The sequence below is a fragment of the Camarhynchus parvulus genome, chromosome Z (genome assembly GCF_901933205.1).
Source record: "Camarhynchus parvulus chromosome Z, STF_HiC, whole genome shotgun sequence".
NCBI lineage: Eukaryota > Metazoa > Chordata > Aves > Passeriformes > Thraupidae > Camarhynchus > Camarhynchus parvulus.
The window spans coordinates 38,390,507-38,410,586 of NC_044601.1; the positions used below are offsets into that span (position 1 = coordinate 38,390,507).

The 20,080-nt window shown below is 38.5% G+C and overlaps 1 protein-coding gene across 1 annotated transcript in view; it reads right to left on the bottom strand.

Annotated features, from left to right (window-relative positions):
- Window positions 1-7,038: 7,038 nt before the first annotated feature.
- Window positions 7,039-20,080, bottom strand: part of CCDC171 (coiled-coil domain containing 171) — a 182,778-nt gene continuing 169,736 nt past the window's right edge. The window contains exon 26 of the mRNA XM_030969447.1: window positions 7,039-16,538. Within this exon, the coding sequence (XP_030825307.1) occupies window positions 16,335-16,538 (204 nt within the window). The 3' untranslated portion in view covers window positions 7,039-16,334. The remainder of the gene's footprint in view (window positions 16,539-20,080) is intronic.

The window sequence follows — 20,080 nt, forward strand, 5'->3', positions numbered from 1 at the left end:
GCAGCCAATAGAGGCAGCAAACAGACTGAATAGGTGGTAAGGAACAGCATCTTTTAGCCTCAATCTTTTTAGCACACTAGTTCAACCTTCCTCGGCTAAGGTGTTGACACACCAAGCTCAATCGTGTAGCTGCAGAAGTCACTGAACCAGCCATGTCAGAGGCCTCCAGACAGACCAACTGCTGATGGGAGATGGAGCTCTCCAGGTCACAGGCTGCCAGGAGTGTCTTTCTGCAAGGCTGGGGCTGGGAAATACTTACTTTGCAGAAGATGTGCTCTGGTTGAGGAGCTGTGTCACCAGAGGAGGGAGCTACAGGAAGAAGTAAACAGGCTGTGTACTATTTGAGCACACAAGGAAGGGGCTGAGGATTATTTTCAGAGATAGTATGGTCTCAAGGCTCTTGGGAGTCTCTAACTTACATTGCAGTGGAAAAGCAGATGGACTCAGAACCCTGCACAGTAACTAGCCCAAGATCTTTTAGTCCAGGATCTGTCGAGATGAAGACTGGAAGCAGATCACAGTGTGCACAAGGAGGAAAGTTCCTCCTCCTTCTCAGAATCTGACAAGCAGCACTGGCACCTTCTATAGCATGTGTAAGGCTTTGGAAGTAAGAAGGCCAGACAACTGAGAAGGTAGGTAAAGGTTCTTCTGGGATCAAGTGGCCTCCTAATGCAACACCATCTGTACCCCACATCACAACCTCCTGTTAAGAGGAAAAGGAGGGTAGTTGTAATAGGAGACCCCCTTCTAAGGTAATGGAGGGCCTGACATGCAGACTGGACCCAGCTCATGGGGGCATGGATAAGGGACATTATTGGAAGACTCCCCAGTATATTAAGGCCTTGTGATTACTATCCTTTATTGGTGGTTCAATGGGGCAGCGATGATATAACAAAGAGAAGTCCAAGGGCAATCAAAGAGACATTAAGTGTTTTGAGAAGATTGATAGAAGGATCAGAAACACAAGTTGTGATTTCCTCGATCCTTCTGGTAACAACAAATATTATTAATAGGAATAGGCGGATCCATCAGGTCAACTGTGGCTCTCAGGCTGGTGTAATCAGAAAAAAATTGGTGCTTTTGACCATATTCTACTCAAAACCTGGTCTACTGACACCTTTCAGAGCAGGAATATGGAACTAGACATTCACCTTTCTCAGAGGGGAAGAAGAACTCTAGCACAGGAGCTAGCAGTTCTGGATAGAGCCTTAAACTAGCTTGGAAGGGAAAAAGGGACCAAACCAGGCCCGCTATGGTAAGCAATGGGATGGTATGACAAAACTTAAGGAAACAAGCACTAATGGAACCCTTCAATCAGCTTCATTGACTACAATGTACCACACCTGAAATGTTTCTACACTAAGGCATACTCCAAGGTAAAAAAAAGAAGATGAGCTGGAAGCCTGGCTCTGTCCCAGAGATTTGACATAATTAGCGTAAGTAAAACCTGGTGGGACGAGTCCTGTGACTAGAGTGCCCTGAGGGACAGTTACATGCTCTTCAGATGGAACAGGGGCAGAAGAGGCTAGGGGATGGCATTGTATGTAATGAAAAGGACAAAATGTGTGGAGCTTAGAGGTGGCAATGGCACACTTGAGAGCCTCTGGATAAGAGTCAAGAGATAAAAAAATAATGTGGATGTTATTGTGGGACTCTACTACAGACCTCCCAGCCAGGACAATGATGCTGACAAATTATTCTTTGAGGAACTAAAGGACACTTCCAAGTCCACTGCCCTTGTCCTTATGGGGGACTTCAGCTTGCCAGAAATCAGCTGGGAGCATCATGCAGCAGGTACAACCTGGGCCAGAAGATCCTTAAAAAACCTGGATGACAGCTTTATTGAATAGGTCCTAAGGGAGCTGACTCGGAAGGATGTTCTCCTCAATCTCCTACTTGTCAACAGAGAGGATCTTGCGGATCAAAGTGGACACTGGCAACTGTCTTGCCCACAAAGAGATCAAGCTTAAAATCTCAGCTGACAGCAGGAAAAGTGCAGGCAGCAATTCCGGTATCATGTGAGAAAACTTCAAGCTGCTCAGGGAATTAGAGAGTAATGTCCCCTGGGAAAATGTATTTGCAGATGCTCAGGTCCATCAGTGCTGGTCACTTCTTAAACATCACCTTCTATGAGGACAGGAGCAGGCAATTCCCAAATGTCTGAAGTCAAGCAGATGAGGCAAAAGGCTGGCTTGGCTGAGCAGGAATCTTCTCTTGGAAATAAGACAAAAAAAGGAAGGTGTATGCCTTTTCCACTGGGATCTTGCCTCATGGAAGCAAGGTCAGGTGGCATGAGAACAATAAGAGATGCTGCTCACCACTGTAGGGAGAAAATTCATGCAGCCAAAGATCAACTGGAGATGAAGCTGGACAGAATTGCGTGAGCAATAAAGAGATTTCTCATGCATATTAAAATAGCAACAGGCAGCATAAAAATAATAGTGGCCCGTTACAGGATGAGGATGGTCACCTCACAGATGGGGATGGACATGGCAGAGGTGTTCAATGCATTCTTTGTCTCTCCCTTCAACATCAGTGATGGGCTATGGACTAAGGGAGTCCCAGTGTCTTCAGCTGGTGGACCAGGACTGTGAGAATTATAAATGCCAGTCAAACCTGAACTTGTGTGGGATCTGCTGCTCCAGCTGGATCCCTACAGATCAATGGGGTCGAATGGGATTCCTCTGAGAATCCTCACAGAGCTATCTGATCTCATAGCAAAGCCTCTCTCAATGATTTTTGAGTGGTCTTAGGAATACAGAGCAGTCCAAGCTGTCTGGAACCTGGTGAACTGTCTTGGTTTCAAAAGACAGATGTCTGCTAAGACAGGCAGGAGTATCTCTTGAAATAGAAAATGTGAAACCCCTCCCTCTGACATCACTGAATCATTGAATACTTCAGACATAATCTGAATTATTATAATTTTGAAATTAAGGGGCTCTCAGGCAAAGATATGGGAGTAAGAATAACAGTTCTTCATTAGGAAAATAAAAATAAAAATGCAGTATTATAAAACAACACTGACAGAGTCAGAATACAAACTGACACCCTGTTGGTCAGGGTGTTGGTAGCAGTCTGATTAAATGGTGGCTGCAGTCCTCCTGGAGTGACAGATATAGTTTTGTTGAAACAATGACCCTGCAGAAAGGGGGTAGTTTTCCTCTGAAGGTCCAATGATGGGCCTCGTCTTCCTCTGGGAATCCAGTGGAAAAAAGCTGCTCCTCTGGTACCAATGCAGTGGGAAAAGGCTGCCTGTGGTATTCCAAATCTCAGATTATATTCAGGTAGGAATGCTTGGCTCCTTCCCCTGGGCGGAGCATCTCACAATGGGATGATGTCATTTTGTCAGTCATGCAGTGAGACTCAACGGCCCATTAACAGAAAATATCTTCCAGGAGGGAGGATGGGTTGTGGAAGAGGTAAAGAAAACTGCCCCACCTGGTTCTAACAGATGGCAATTGAACACACACCCCCAGCCACATCTTTCATTGCAACCTAACACATGACCATTGTCCCAGTTTTCAAGAAGGGCAAGAAGTAAGACTCTGGAAACTCCAGGCCTCTCAGTCTCATTTTATTGCCTGCTAAAGTTAGGAGAACATTATTCTGGGAGCTATTAAAAACATCTAAAACATAATGCAGTATTTGGTCATAGCCAGCATGGCTTCATGAGAGGAAATACCTGCTTATCAAACCTGATTTCCTTTTATGAGAAGGTAGCACATGCAGGTGATCAAGGAGAGACAGCTGATATAATTTTGGGCTTCAGCAAAACCTTCTGGACAAAATGTCCAGCACACAGCTGGATAAACACATCATGTAATGGGTGAGCACCTGACTCACAGGCACAAGGGGTTACAGTGAATGGGGTGATATCAGGCTGGGGACCTGTCACTGGTGGGGTTCCACAGGGCTCCATCCTTGGCCCAGTGCTCTTCAACATCTTCACAAATTACTTGGCTGTAGGACTGGAAGGGATACCAAGCAAGTTCCCAGCTGATACAAAACCAAGAGGAGCTGCTGCCCTTGAAGGCAGGGAGGCCCTGCAGAGAGGCCTTAACAAATGAGGGGTCTGGGCAATCACCAACCATGTGAAGTTCAACAAGAGAAAGCAGTGCCATGGAAAGGGACCTGGGGGTCCTGCTCAATGAAAAGCTGAACGTGAGTCAGCAGTGTCCCGGCAGCCAGGAGGGCCAACCCTGTCCTGGGGGGGCACCAGGGACAGCATCACCAGCCAGGCAAGGGAGGGGATTGTCCTGCTCTGCTCTGACCTGGGACAGCCTCACCTCAAGTGAAAGGAAAAGGTTCTTCACCCAGAGGGTGATTGGGCACCAGAACATGTTCTCCAGGGATGTGGTCACAGCACCAGCCTGATAGAGCTCAAGAAGCATTTGGACAGTACTCTGAGGCACACGGTGTGACTCCTGGGGATGGTGCTTACAGGGCCAGGAGTTGGACTTGATGATCCTTTTGCATCCCTTCAAACTCAGCATATTCTGTGACTCAGGGATTCTGTGTAATGAGTATGGCAGAATTTGATTCTTCTAAGAAAAGCATCTGAGTTCATGTAATAATGGCAAAATAATGCCATCTTTGGGGACATGATACCTGTTTTAAGACAAAACTCTCACAATATGAATAACTGGATCAAAGACAATGCATTAAAATATTACTTAGAATTGACTTATTTTGGTGGTCAAAACAAGAAAACTGTATTATCAGGTTTACAACCCAATTGACTAATGCTGTATTTCTGATAGGATGTTTAAACTCTGCTCTAACATAGGAGAAATTCTAGACACACTCTAAGTTGTATGACCTGTATCTACTTTCTTCCTTCATTCATTCTCATGGAGTACTCCTTCATTCTGGCAAAGAAAGAATCTTGACTGTGAAATAAATCTACATATACATACATAATAAACAAAGCAGACATACAGGAAAAGGAGAACAGGAAATCAGCGCAAAAAAGATGCCTGTGGAAGCCATGTAGAAATTTCTATAACAAGACTCTTCTTAGGATTACAGTCCAGATTCAAGTCTAAAGTCAACACAAGTACCTCTATATGGGACTTGTGTTGACTTCATGTCCCTAACCTTCATATCCCTGCATGTCCCTAAGCTTCATATCTTCTTGAGGTCCTTGGAGTCGTCTATAAAAATTATAGTATCTAAATTGGATATGCATTAGACAACTGGTTTAATGGAAAGGATAACTAGTGCTTGCTCAAAGAAATAAGTTTGCATTTGACTAGCTCACATGGTGAACTGTAACTGCTCTGTGAACTTTCTAAGAGGTTCTTGTAGACTCAGACAGACGTAGAAACCATTTCAGTTATTAAAAGTAACCAAGTCTTTTTGTGCAGTAGCAGAAAAGAGGAAACTCCTCCCTTTCGAATTATAAATCTTTATAGTGCAATTCTTTATGGCTAGGAAGAGAACTTCAGACACTTTTCATATAACCCCAACTGTTTAATCTGTACCCTTTCGGAAGTCAAGCTGTGTGTGTACGTGAGACAGAAACATTTTTGCTGAAATAGGAAGAATGATATGGTTCTCCTCAACCCACTGTAAAACTACGTGATTCTTACAGGGGAAGCAACATACATTTCCTTTGCAGAGAATGGCATTATATGGCTTGTGAATCTTCACCCTTTTGTAGTCTAGTTAGAACCTGTGATCACAGGGGACCACAGTAGGCAAATGGACACTACATCCATTAATAAAGACGCTAAATTTTACCTAAGTAGAAAAGCAACAGGGTCTAAGTTTAGCTTATAGAAAAACATGTCTGAGCTATTCAAACAAGATCCTCTTTATCACTTCCTTTTAAATTTACTATTACTGCAGAGTCAGTCCAGTTAGGCTGTCTGCTGCTAGGTTTCAAGCAATTTGTTTGAAATTCTAGCAAATATCTCAGTAGTAACATTTATTAATTTCCCTACTATTCCCTATGCAGTGCTCAGCCACTAATACAGACACAAAAGTGCAATACAAACAAGTATTCCACAAATACTTAATGAAAACTTTTGTTGTAGTTACAGCTGAAAGGGTGTTTCACACTGAAGGAAATTTGCATTTTCAGTTAAATTAAGATACATTCCCAGGCTACAGGACATTAATACAGTAGACACAACAATAAAATGATGTTGCAGATCAATAGCATTTTTCATCTGAGAATGAAAACATTTTCTTATGGTACTGGAGTAAAACTGGTAGAGTTTAGTCTTAATGAGAATTTACAGTCAGACTCCTGGACAAAGGGATTCCATCTCAAAGGGTAAACTGGGAGGGTTTTTGTTTGTTTCTCTTTTGTTTCATTATTGTCATTGTTGTTTGGGTTTTTTGTTTGTTGGTTTGTTTTGGTTTTACATGTAGCAGTTGACATGAGTGTCCTGGGTTGACTATATAATGCTTTTATCCCCAAATCGTCTCATTAGTTTATGCTGAATAATAATAAGTTTTGCACCTTTAAGACTTGTTGCAGAGAGTGAAAAGGGAGAGAGAAGAATCGCACAGTTCTTTTTTTTTTTCTTCGCTCAGACATTGCACGTACTCCCCCGCATTCCTCCTCCAAAACTGTGTTGTCTGCGGACAGACAGACGGCAGGACAGAGAGCTCTCCTTTTGCTTTTAGTTAGTTTTAGCTGGCTGAGGCAAAGAAGAGTCCCTAGACTGTAGTTTTTCTTTTCCTTTTCTTTAGACCTCTTAGAACCTGCTCTAGACTGAACACCCAGGGGAGCACCGGCAGCTCACACCTGTAGCCACCGAGCCAGGCCGGGCCTGGCCTGCGAGAATTCCAGCACCAAAAAGACTGATAAGAGACTGAGTGAGCTGGGCTGCAACCGGAGAGGTTTTCTCAATTAGTCATCTCTTTTAGAGCGGCAAAGAGTTTTATTGTTTTAATATTGTTAAGTTCTATTGTTTAATAAACAGCTTTTTTCCACTTTTCTTCAAAGAAGTATTTTCTCCCAGACTAGTTGTGGGGGGGAGGGGCCGATTGAATTTATCCTCCTACTAGAGCCCCTCTAGAGACTCTCTCTCTCTCTCTCTCCCAAAATTTTGCTCTAAACCAAAACAATGAGAGATAAAGTGGTTTTTTTCTCTTTGTTTTACAGGGTGTGTCCAAACCCTAATTTATTGATACAATCACAGAAGCCTCTTCTTTAGAAATAATCAGAGCCTGAACAATGCTACAGATGTCCTCTGAACCTAATCAGAGATCCATTGGTTTTCTTTTCTTTCTGACCCTTCACAATTAAAGCTGCTTCTAGATATTCTCTCCTGTTATAAACTATTTTCCTAAATTAGAGTGTCCATTAAGAAAGTATTAAGACAATTTCTCTAATTGGTTTTCCATACCTTTTTCTTGGAGCTTTTTGGCCTAAGCTATGCTTTTTAGTTAACCTAAGATATATTTGGCTCCTTTAAAAATTGGTTTATTTACAATGCTGAATACAAAATTCATCACACTTTGCTGTTAATTTTTGAGTTTCCCTATTTTCCTTGATAATAATTTAATACATTATGCCTAATGGAGTCCTAAGAGTTCACTAAGCAACAGCTGGCTCTATCTGACTGCTACAAGAGCTTCTGGGAAAAATAAGTAGTTAAGGGCAAAGGCACACAACATGTGCACATACACCAGAAGCTGCTAAAAAATACCTTAACTAAAATTTAGCATTAAAAAAGTGAAGACTCAACTCAAATGTTCATATACAAATGCATTGTATGGATAATTAGACTTTGAACTCCAGGGGACTTCCACAAGTCTACTTATGGCTTCCCAATTCCGTATTGCTCAGCATAGTTGTGAGTTTCTGGAAGCTAGAAAGATCTACTTTTTGCCCTTGAGCCAGTGGTAGAGAGAATTAAGTCTGCACAGGCCAGAAGTGTAGGTCTTGCCTGCTGAACTATACAGGTCTTTACAGTATACAACAGACTCAGTGCAGATCTTGGAAGAAGACAGATCTGCAAATGTCACCAGTCATTCCAATGTGGAGCAGTTAATCTGCTTCCAGACACTTTCATAATATCTTAGACATAAGGAGAAAACTAAATATATTTAGCTAGACACATTAAGGCAGGCCCTTAAATGAGCTTAAATGCTGCTGCTAAAAAGCTGACTATTATGACTTTCCACAAAATCACTCTTTGTGATTTACTTGTGATTCACACAAGATTAAAACACTTTGTTTTTCCCTTAGAAGGCCAAGTGTGATGTACCAATGCCGCCTAATAAAACACTATAAGGACCAGGAAGTTCCCCAAATGCATCAAAAGTTTCACACAAGCTAGGTTCATTTACAGTTTCATGTTTCAACCAGGCTGGCTGATATCAATTTGAAAAATAACACTGGCTTGAAAAAAAACTTTTGAAAGTCATAACTCATGAGCATTTGCAAATACATTTCCAAGACAGAATTCTAATGACTTCCAGAAACCACCCTGCAGTCATGAGAAAAATCCTGGAAAGCTCAGAGTCCAAAAGTGTAACTAAGTCCTACAGGACTAGACAAACAGCATGCAGACTTCTCCAGCCAAAATAAGGAAGTATAAAGCAGCTGTCCATATGATGGCAGTTACTTTGGAATTACTATTCCATCGTGAAAAAGCACAACACCAAATATATCCTACCCAGTGCACACACTGCTCTTATAAACTCACTAGTGTTTGTTCCTTCCTGTACTCCTCTTCAAAACTTTTGAGTCCACAATTTGTACTATTTTTTACATCTCAATTGCCAAGTCTGCATCTATTCCCTCTTGGGGGTTTTAAGCCGGCAGGAAGAGTTAACACTGAGAAGCATTCAGAGAAATAACATGAACTTACTTTTTCCCAACTTAGACAAAGTCAAGATGAAAACCTATTGGTATGTCCTAATGCCAGATTACAAAAGCTGTCAAAAGGCACTTCTATAACAAAACTCTCTTCAGGAGTTGGATTGTCCTTTTCAATATACATTTACTAACTTGTGTGACACACCCAACAAAAAAAAACCCCTTGAGATTAATTTCTTTGTCTAAAGACTCAATTGTCTCACCAGTTCTTTCAAGAGGCAGTCTGAAAACATACAACAAAAGCAAGCCTAGTTCACATTTCCCGTCAGTGTATAATGGATATTGCCACCATTTAGACAGTACAGGATTCCTACGCCAGCAGAGTATGACTATTCTGTCTTGCACACTTGTTTTTCTATAGCACTATGATATGTCAGTGTATACTTTGCTAAAGAGAACTTTCTGTCAACAATCAGTGTTTCATTGGCATTAATGCGCAGTAAAAGACAACGAAGCATGACTCAATTAAACCACCAAATACTGCATTTAAATAACATTAACCCCTGACATTTTAAAAGAAAAGTGCAGGATTTTAGCTGCATGACTCTTGTTAAGGTCAGTGCTTTAATATATACAGCTTCCCACCCCAAATGTCTGACATAAATTTGTTTCAGTAAGCCAATTGAGAATGAAGCCTGAAACCAGGATTTATCTACCACTGCAAACATTACAACTAAGATTTCTCCCATGCTATTGTTTATGGGAACAAATTTTATTAACCTTCACATGGTGTTGAGGTAGGAAAGGATTTAATATTTAATTCACAATTCTCTCACTTTTCTTTTGATAGCTTTTGATAGTTACCTTGTGTACTGAGGTTTACAAATTAATTTCAAAAGCTTTTTAGTCAGCAAAAATCTAAAATGCTATATATATGAATGTCACAGAATAGAGTGTAACTTTGGATTCCACCCCATATGTTCCAGTAGAATCCCATGCATTTTAAGGACTTTTTGTATGTCATTCTAATGGCAAGTCAACACAGCATACACTGAAAGTTACTGAAACTCTCGCCTGATTCATACAGAAGTTGCCCCTACTTATTTTGCAATGCATGTGTGCCAGATTCTTAAGCCTAACAGCATTTTTCCTGTAACATGTAGAAGGTACATGCCTTTCGTAACTGTACTGCTCACAATTACAGCATCCATGATCCTTGTTTCCACAACTTTTAGGACCACATCATTAGTGTTTCAGATATCTGCAAGTCAGTTAGTGGGACTGCTCTGTGGGCTAGCTGTATATCACACAAAATGAAATGTAATCATTTAAACATAATTAGCATGGCTTTATTTTTGAACAATCTCCTGTTACTGTCATGCAGTGGAAGATTAAAAACTTTGTTTACCAAGAAAAATAAAGGATACTTATACAATAATGGTGACAATACTTGTGCTTAAAATCTAATCTTGAAATCTAACATCTTCTATTTTTTAATTACTGACTTTCATTAAATTAGTCAAAACAAAGTCCAACCACTTATGAAGCTTTAATTTGGCATAGTAGAGCCATGAGAAAGCAATCTGATATCAGTAATAATTTTTAGTACTATTAGCTTATGAAGCGACAGGAAACATGGTACAATAGAGGTGGTAAATAAAGAACTGAAGAAAAATTATTCACTGGATCTCCCTACCTCCTGCTGAGCATTCCTTGGAAACAATTTAGTTTTCAGACACTTCCTCATATTTTGCTTTGTCCTTGTTCAATTTTATTCATCAGTCACTGGACACCAGAAATAACAGACAAAGATTCAGTTTCATATGCATAGCTGAAAGGCTGGTTTGTAAAGCACTGAACTGCAATACATAGAATTACATAAATTGCCCAAAATTCCTACATGATGCTCCCCATGACAGCAATCGGATCCATGTTAGCATGACAAAGAGCATGTCACCTTCCATCTCCCATTGAAGGACAATTTGCAGAGACCTAAGTGAAAGTCACGTCTAAATCTGTAAAACTGAAGTCATAGTAGAGTCAGAGTACCTACAAGAAAATGTAATTTTTCCAGTTTTATTTTGTACATACAGATGTTAAATAATTTATGAAAAAATCACTGTAGGTTCCATCGGTTTAGTTGAATACTCAGCAAAGAGGAAAGAAGACAGTGAAACACTTTCTGAGTAAATATTGAGGTACATTTTTAGGCCATATGGAGAGTATGATGCAAAATGATTGTCCAAAAATGATCAGATTACAAAGACCAAAGTGAAGGCAAGTCATTTCATACCGGACAAGATTAAAAGATAGGCTAGAATGTCCTAATAGATTCCTTTGTTAGTTTGGATTTCAAGGCTAAGCAACAACAGAATGGAGAAAGAAATGCTGAGTAAGCTTGGTGTTCCATCATCAGCAGTAGGAGAGGTGCTCTTCACATATAGATTTCATCCAAACCCTGAAGCTGCCAGAGGCTTTTCGGGGTTTATTCACTGGAGATTAATCGAAGAACTACAAAAACATTAGGAGAAAAATGCTACTAAAGCAATTTTGTATATCAGAAAAGAGTTTAAATATTTTTAGGAGCTTAGTTATAGTACATGCAAATTCATCTTAAATTTAAAGCACTGGAAAACCTTTCAAGTACAGAATAACTGCAGAATGATCAGATGCTCTTATAAGTGATCAAATGATCAGACTGACCTAATTGACAAAGAGGTTATGTAAAATATTGCCTTTCACTTAATCCAGGGCTTTAGCAGTGTTTGGAAACTTGGAGAGCCCTTTACAAAATTAAATGTCCCACTTGTTGAGTAAGGAATTATGGACTAGATACATGGATGGTAAATCAGCTGAAAAACTGCCTGAACTGGTGAGCTCAAAGGATGGTGATCAGTGCCACAAAGTCACCTGGAGACCAGTCACTAGTGGTGTACCCCAGGGGTCAATACAGGGACCAATACAGACTCATAACATTGATAACGGCCTGGATAATGGGAGCCACTGCAAAATCCACAAGTTGCAGATGACACTAAACTGGAAGAAGTGGCTGACAGATCAGAAGGATTTGCTGCCATCCAGAGGGACTTTTGACAGACCAGAGAAGGGTTGATAGGAAGTTGATGAAATTCAAGTAAAGAGAAGAAAGGCTGCTCTGCCTGGGGAGAACCACCTCCAGCACCAGGACAGGATGGGGAACTGAGACTGACTAGCGCCCAACTGTCAGGGGAGCAGTTTGGCAGAAAAGTACCTGGAGGTTCTTGGTCTTCCTGTTTACCATGAGGCAGAAATGTGCCCTGACAGCAAAGCAGGCCAATAGCTCTTTTGGGCTGCATCAGGAAGAGAGCTGCCAGCAAGTCAAGGGAGGCAATCATTCCCCTCTATCCAGCATTGATGACTCTGTATCTGCAGTAATGGCTCCAGTCCAGACCTCCTTAGCACATGAGAGAGATGGAAATATAGAAGTGAGTCCAGTGAAGGACCAAAAAGATGACTAATAAAATGACTGAAGCATAATCTTTTCTCATAAGAGAAGAGGCTGAGAGAGCTGTGATTTTTTTAGCTTGGAGAAGAGAAGGCTCAGGGAGATCTTACCAACTTGTGTAAATACCTGTAAAGAATATGGAACCACACTATCCTCTGTGGTGCCTAGTGACAGGACAGAAGGCAATGTTCAGCAACCTGTTGTAGCTGACTAAGTAGGGGTGCTGGAATAGATATCTTAAGCACCTTGAAACCTCAGCTCCCTTGGTTTAACTTGGTAAAAAGGCATTCAAAATCTTTTACAATGGAGGATACTCCCATAAATGCCTATTCAAGTTGACAGTCATTGAATTCTGCTGAATTCGCAAATAGCTGTGGGAGACAGGAGCCAAAAAAACTCTCTGTACTACTAGTGTAGTAGGAATTGCTTAGAGTATGTGGAGTGATAATACTGTCAGTCCAATAATCAAAATCTTTGCTGAGAAAGATATACATATGTGTGCACACAGGCACAAAACCAACTTGTACTAAGAGCTTTAAAACCTACTGCAGGGAAAAATAATGTATTATACAGTCTCTTTTCAGACATGTGTTGCTTGGTGGGTAAATAAATTAATATTATTTTTGAGACTGACCAGAAAGCCAATCATTTGTTGCACCACATTCAAAAACCATCGAGATTATTTTAACCCCACCAAATACGGTCTTTCTTCTAAGGAAACTAGTTGTTCTCATGAAGGAGTGCTGAGATGAAACAAGTGGAACTAGTCTTCTTTAAATTCTAGGCTAAAAATGAAAAGCTTTGAAAGTAAGGATCAAGATCTAAAGCTCTGTAATTTTCAAAGCAAGGCAGAGCAGATGTCATAAAACAGTCTGTTGAAGGCTACTGTTACTGTACTGTCTTGCCACATTCTATACAAGCATGACTTTTATTGTGTCCCCAAAAGATAGGGAAAAATATGCTTTGGTAAGCTACAAACTACATTTGTAAACTACTAACAGGGAATCTTCTACTTATTCGGAATTTGTATCAAATTTCACTTTACCAAATGCAAAGAAAAGCAACTCAGGAGTATCACACTAAAGATAATTCAGTTTACTACTCTCAGCTTCTTCACAATCTAAGAAAGAGGAGATTTTGATTACAAGTGGGACCTCTGACAGCCAAATAAAATATATTTCAAAGCCCCTTCTAAGTGGATACCTTTAAGAGAAATGGTACATAACACACAGTTAGTCTATATTTGAATAGAGTGAATGAGGTAGATGTTCTCCTTCAATGAAAACTTACAAACTAGTTCTTGTGAGAAATGATAGCTTGTTAGATCATCCTATATAACTACACTGAGTTTGCCATTGTTATGATCCCTGTGAAATGACAAAAAACCATGCCTGGAGCTGTAACCAGAGGAGATACTCCTAATCTCAGTAAAATAAGGATTTCAGAAAGAAATCCTTTTCCTGTCTCTACATGCACAATACCACATACACTCGCAATGATGGCAAAGGTACAAGTAGACTGCAAATCTTCAGCAGTTTGAAACCACACAGCAAAAAGTAGGCACTTTCTTTCTCAACCTATGGAGTACCATGAGAATATACTTTAAAAAGTGCTTAAATGCATCTATACACAGTAGAGAGGAAAATGATCACTGAGAAATATTCTTTTATTCTTCATATTAATAGATCTTTGACATTAAATTTGGAAAAGTAGAATACAGTACTTGTGGTGCCTTTAAGAACAGTCACTGTCATGAAAGAGTGGAGCCAACCCACTTGGAGGAAAATGAAAACTTATTTCTTCCCTATTCAAGACTAAATATACATAGAAAATGAATGTTCTTCCTCTATCAGCTGACTCTTACATGTAAGAGTTCTTCAGGATTTATTATCTGGCATTTGTTGGCTCTGTATTGTTATACAAACATACATGCACAACAAGGCTGTGAGCAATGGACTGCACAATAGAGAATACCTGAACATTTGAAGCTCCCTTAGATTAAAGGTCTTCCGTTGAAAATTAAAAGGCCTATTAGGAGTGCCTTGCTTTGCTCAGCCTGGAAAAGAGAAGACTGAGAAGACCTCATTGCAGTTACAACTTCCTCAACAGGGAAAGAGGAGGGACAGGCATCAATGTCTTCTCTGTAGTGACCAGTAAGAGGACCCAAGAGAATTGAAAGCTTGAAGTTGTGTCAGGAGAGGTTTAGGTTGGATATCAAGGAAAGAATTTTCATCCAGAGGGTGGTTGGGTACTGGAACAGACTCTCCTGGGAGGTTCAAATACTTCTTCAAGTCTCTTCAGCCTAAGAGACTTGAAGAAGTATTTGAACAGTGCTCTCAGGCATATGCTGTTAGTCATGGGATTGTCCTGTGCAGGGCTAGGATTTGGACTTGATGATCATTGTGGATCTCCTCCAACTGAGGATATTCTATGATCCTAGAGTACCTGAAAACAAGGGTAGTTGGAAGATTTGTTCATTTTAAGTGATACATCATTTATGCATATATTCGTTCCCATCCAAAATGGAATTTCAGTAGTAGTCATGAAGCTTTAAAATCAAACCCTACATCTGATATATTAGAAGAAATTACAAATTCCATAATGCATAATATTATTTTTCTAATGTATCACTGATCCATACTGAAAAACAATCTATTATATAGATTTTGCATTCAATTTTTTTTTGTCAAAAACTACACAGCACATCAAAAGTTAATAGTACTAGGGAGTTCTGTGATTAATATGAAAACAAATGGTATATTTAAAAATTTCTTTTGTTCTTCATTCACAATGATGAAAATGCTAGGATTTAACCTTTAAGGGTTAAAGAGTTTAATCAATGTCAATGTCTGATCTTCTGAAGGCGATAAAGAACAGTCTGTCTAGCGATACCCAACAGAACATCACTTTGTCAAGCCACAAAGCACCCAAAAGCTTGTCAAGTAAGTTACCAGAAACCTCTTTGTGGTTAGAACTCAGCTCCTTCCTGCTTGACCTATTATTTGATATTTGACCACTTGGTTGCAAGACACTTGCTCTTTCCAGCTGAAATGTCACTGGGGCATCTTGTCAGCTCCCCGACATCTCGGCCTGACATACAATTTTACTTTTGTGTGCTACAAGGCAGAAAATGCAGGGCAATGGCCTTGCTTTAAATTCTGTCAGCATCAAAGATGGGCGTCACTCTTGGGTCCTACCAACAACAACAAAAAAGGAGTCTATTTGAAGGTCAAAACAGCCATTACTTTTTAGTCTTTCAGCTTAAACTAAATATATTACCTGCAACACTGGTTTGGGAACTGTCCTTATAAAGTATATAAACATATCATCAGAAATCCTCTCTCCACAATTGTTCTTCTTTCTTATGAAATGCAGACTTGATAAAAGGGTGAGTTTTCAGCGCCTGCAGGGACCAGATTCAGTGGTTAACTTAACTTGTTCAAATAGGCAAGTGGTATCATGTAGCTTTACAAGGAGCAACCTGACCTTCTCACATTGACCAGCAGTGACATTATTGTGCAGGAAGAGAAGCAGTCACATCATTTCTGTTTTGCACAACCTGCTTAAAGTTTGCAACTAAATGCTTGTCTTCAGTTGAGCTGACAAGAGAAAAGAGGGGACTCAGTGAACCATGGCAGGGCTGCCATGAAATGACAGGAATCATTGGCATACATTTCAAATAGCTCTCTCAATCCTATTAAAGTATTGCAGTCCTGCTTTAAAATAGACAAGTATGAAACAACTTTGATAGATAGAGACTAAAATGGCTTATTGATTTTTTTTTAAGACTGAGGAAAATTACCCAAAATGTGTCATTCTTTAACATTTAAAAATATACTACATAAAAAATGAACAACTGCAATAAATAAAAGTTTAAAGAAATAACTGCTTCAGTATGCAAAACTGACAGGTGCAGAAATGTGAACATACAAATGCACATTTTCATAAAACCATAAAATTAATGTCAAAAAATACAAACGCTGAGCTACAATTCAAAGATAGCAAAAAATTACACTTTAATTGCATCATTTTATATTAATATAATTTTTCCCTTCCAGAAGATTATTGATACTAAGAATCTGAAAATTCATTTTCCATTGTTCTTCTGGGATTGGATGTGACATCCAGGTTGAAGAAACAGATTGAAGACAGAGAACTGTCTCTGTTTTGCATAACACTGTAGGATGTGTCAGGTTCAGCTTGCAATGCCAAAAAGTCTAGGACAGAACTCTGGTCAGGCTGAATTTCTAGCTTGGAGCCACGCTGATGTTTGAACTATCTCTTGTTTCCTGGAATGATAAATAAAGAATAAAAAAATAAAAAGGCAAAAAGAGAATTTACATTTACTGTTAAATTCCTTTCACAAAGGTATGTATATGAAGTATTTGCAAGTGTTTGCTTGTTGTTTCAAACACTTACTTTGGTACCTGAGAACCAATAGTCATATTTAATAGAAAGAAACAAAGCATATTTTCTCAGGTATTCTGCCCAAGGAAGTATTAGAAAAAAATAACCTCCTGTATTTGAGTGCTACAAATACTTATAGAGAACTTTTATCCCCTCTTCATTACAATTACCAGATTTCTTTTTCATCAAATAAAAAAATGTTTTCCAGTCTCCCCATCACTGTTACTAGGAAACACATGCCATGTTAATTATGGAATGTATTTAGTTTTTTTAAAATATATTTTATCATCAATTGAAATCAAACACTTAATACTCTTCAAATGTTAGCCTGTAAGAAAATGGCCAGAAAACATACACTGAATGTACATTGATGGGAACATGATTCATATTTCAATAAGTCTCAACATTCAGTCAAATAGATAATTCAACATTAAAGAACTTACAGCACCAAAACATCAGGCATTGTACTTTGACAGATTATGGATAATATCAGTATATCAATACTAGCAATTCTTTTAAAAATGGTAAAAGAATGACATTCTGTATTCCCCTAAACAAAGAAAAGAAAACTCAATGACACGTAGCTCTTCTGCCCTTTACCAATGCACTACATTGTGTGAAAATAACAAAAATTTAATCACGTCTTATAATATGTGAAAGCATAACATGCAAATTGTAATTATGGAATAAAAAAATTAACACACTGAATGGCCATTTCAGTATCTCTGAGGTTTAGAACATTCTCTTTTCAGCATTTAAGGAGGAGTATAAATGCATATATAATCACACACATATTGAAGCATAAACCCATATCTACAGACACACTGACTCATATATATTTGGAGAGAGGCTGAAGGGTGCGTGCATATTCATATTTCAATAAATCCAGTCTCAATCATATGTATAAAGACACATTCGCTAAAGATTCCCCTTTCCTCAATTACCATTGCTGAAGAAAAATCAATTGTTGCCTCTAACACCTACTTCAACAGGTCCCTTTGATATGAACTCTTTCGATTTCCTGATTTCACCACAAGCTATATTGCAGCCACTGTAAACTCCTAGGCTATACTAGACCTTCATTAAGAACTCATAGAGAAGCACATTTAGATGACTGTTTCAAGTACATAGTTAAAATAACGTAGTGCCCTGAGTTTTTCTAAATGTTAGGTCTGACAAGGATGAGATAACCAGCAGGACTAGGAAGTAAGATATGTAACACTTCAGTTTTTGAGTCCTTCTGGGCTCAACTCTACCAAATGAGAACCCCTAAAAAGCCAATGTACAAATGAGATCTCAGCATACCAGCCAACCTGAAATGAGAACTCGGTGAAGGCTAATACACCAATTAACAGCCTCTTCTTTGTACACTATAATCAACTGACCACACACAAAATTCTCTCTAAAATAAGAATCATTCATTAAAGCCATTACAGCAATATTGAAACACACAAATAACTTGTGATGTTCTAAAAAAACTTTCATGTGTAAAAAAATTAAATCAATAAGCTTCAAGCTACAAATGGGTTTCACTCTGGATAACAAATATTGAGGACAAATTTAAACATACTGCTTTCAACACCTCAATTAATCAGCATACCAAAATGAATGAGAAATCTCATGCTATGATTACACTCATGCATTACTCTTTTCCAAGCTGTAGTGAGTTTGTTTTTTTTTTTAAATATGGCATCAAAATCCCAGTAAAGAGATAAGAAATCAGATTTCCTTTGAGAGTTGCAAAAAAAAAAAAAATTATGAAACTTAATGATTGGCAGCAAGTCAATAGACTATGTTACAGTCAAAGCTTCACTGCTGGGGGAAAAAAAAGCTCTGGTTTAGTTATCTAGAGCCTGTGCTGTACTTCTTACAAAAAACAGAATTCTAGTCATTGAAAAGAAGGGAAATCAGATTTAATAGCAATGTGATTGATGTATAAACCAACTTTAGTCCTAAGAACTGTTTTGATCCAATATCTTTATACACCTTCATGATGAATAAAAAAATAGTATTCTATAGGTTAGAAGAAAAAATACTCTGTTATAGACTATAATATTCAGTTTCTGAACACATACCTTTAGAGAGGAATTTTAAAGGCAGTTATAATTTCCCCAACAGACCACTTTCATCATTATTATATTTAAACACCTTTCTAAAAAGGATTTTAAATTTACAAACTCAAATGACTATGCCAAAGCTGTGGTGATAATCCATCATATAAATATGCATTTAGGTAATTTTTCATAGAGAAATTATTTCTCTGAAATAAGGTGTCCGTTTGCCACATTTATTTACCCTGTAAGCCATACATGACTCCATCTGAACTGTTGCACTTCACCAGGTAAATACAACTCTAGGACACACATGTCTAGCAAAAACATGCTTTCAAAATATTTATGTAATATAGCAATTGGTCATGTCCTGCGCACATTTTTCAAAGTTTGATCACCTTACTTTACAAAACGTGTTTTCTCGAAGACAAAATCTGAAAAGTTACTCTATATTATGGAATAATTGCTTTCTAAACTTTAGTTAACCCAAACAATTTTTAATAGACGTGGAAAAGATTTCCAAAACAGTTTTTCTCTATTGTTGCTCTGTGACTAACCTACAGTCAAATTTAAGATCTAGTTTAAAGGTTGTCTCATGACATATGAGCTGTTTTACCACAGTTAAAAACTCATTTATAGTGGGTTGCTTTATTATGACGATATTGTGATGGAATATTTTGATACTATCATTTATTATATCCTTATATTATGTTTTTATTGCAATGTCAGCCTACTCAAAAGCATCATGTTGTGATCACAGATGCCCATTTTGCTTTTGTATATCCATATTTGTGGAATAACATGCACAGTTGGACACTTGAAATTAGAAGACTATGCATGTGTTATGACTGCAGTGCAGATAATTACATAAGGAAACAAACTGTTACAAGTATAATGCTTATCTTCAATTGCAGGAGAAAAATCTACAGCTGAAGCTGCAGAATTAGTCAGAACAGTTTCAGTCTTCAAAATCTACACAAAGGTAATTTTACTGGACAATTTTCACAGCTTTTCAATTTCCCTCAGCTACGTATGTTATTACAAAAACTTCTTCCACTTCTCAGGTTTCCCGCCACTAATTTTTGATTTTTGTCACTTCAAACTGCTTTCAAATACTCAGTTTCAAAATACAGTAGCCCACACTTCTCTACTGCTTTCTTCTGACACGTAGCATGCTACCTTATTAAAAAATATATTGTTAGAAAATCAGAATAACAGATAGTGATAAGATTTTTGTGCATTAAGGCTTCTGGATTATGCATGCAATAACAACTGGCTCCAAATGAGGTAAAAAAGCCTTGAAACTGCTCAGAAACAGAAGAGACCAAATAAGAGACAAAACGGCATGAAGATTAATAC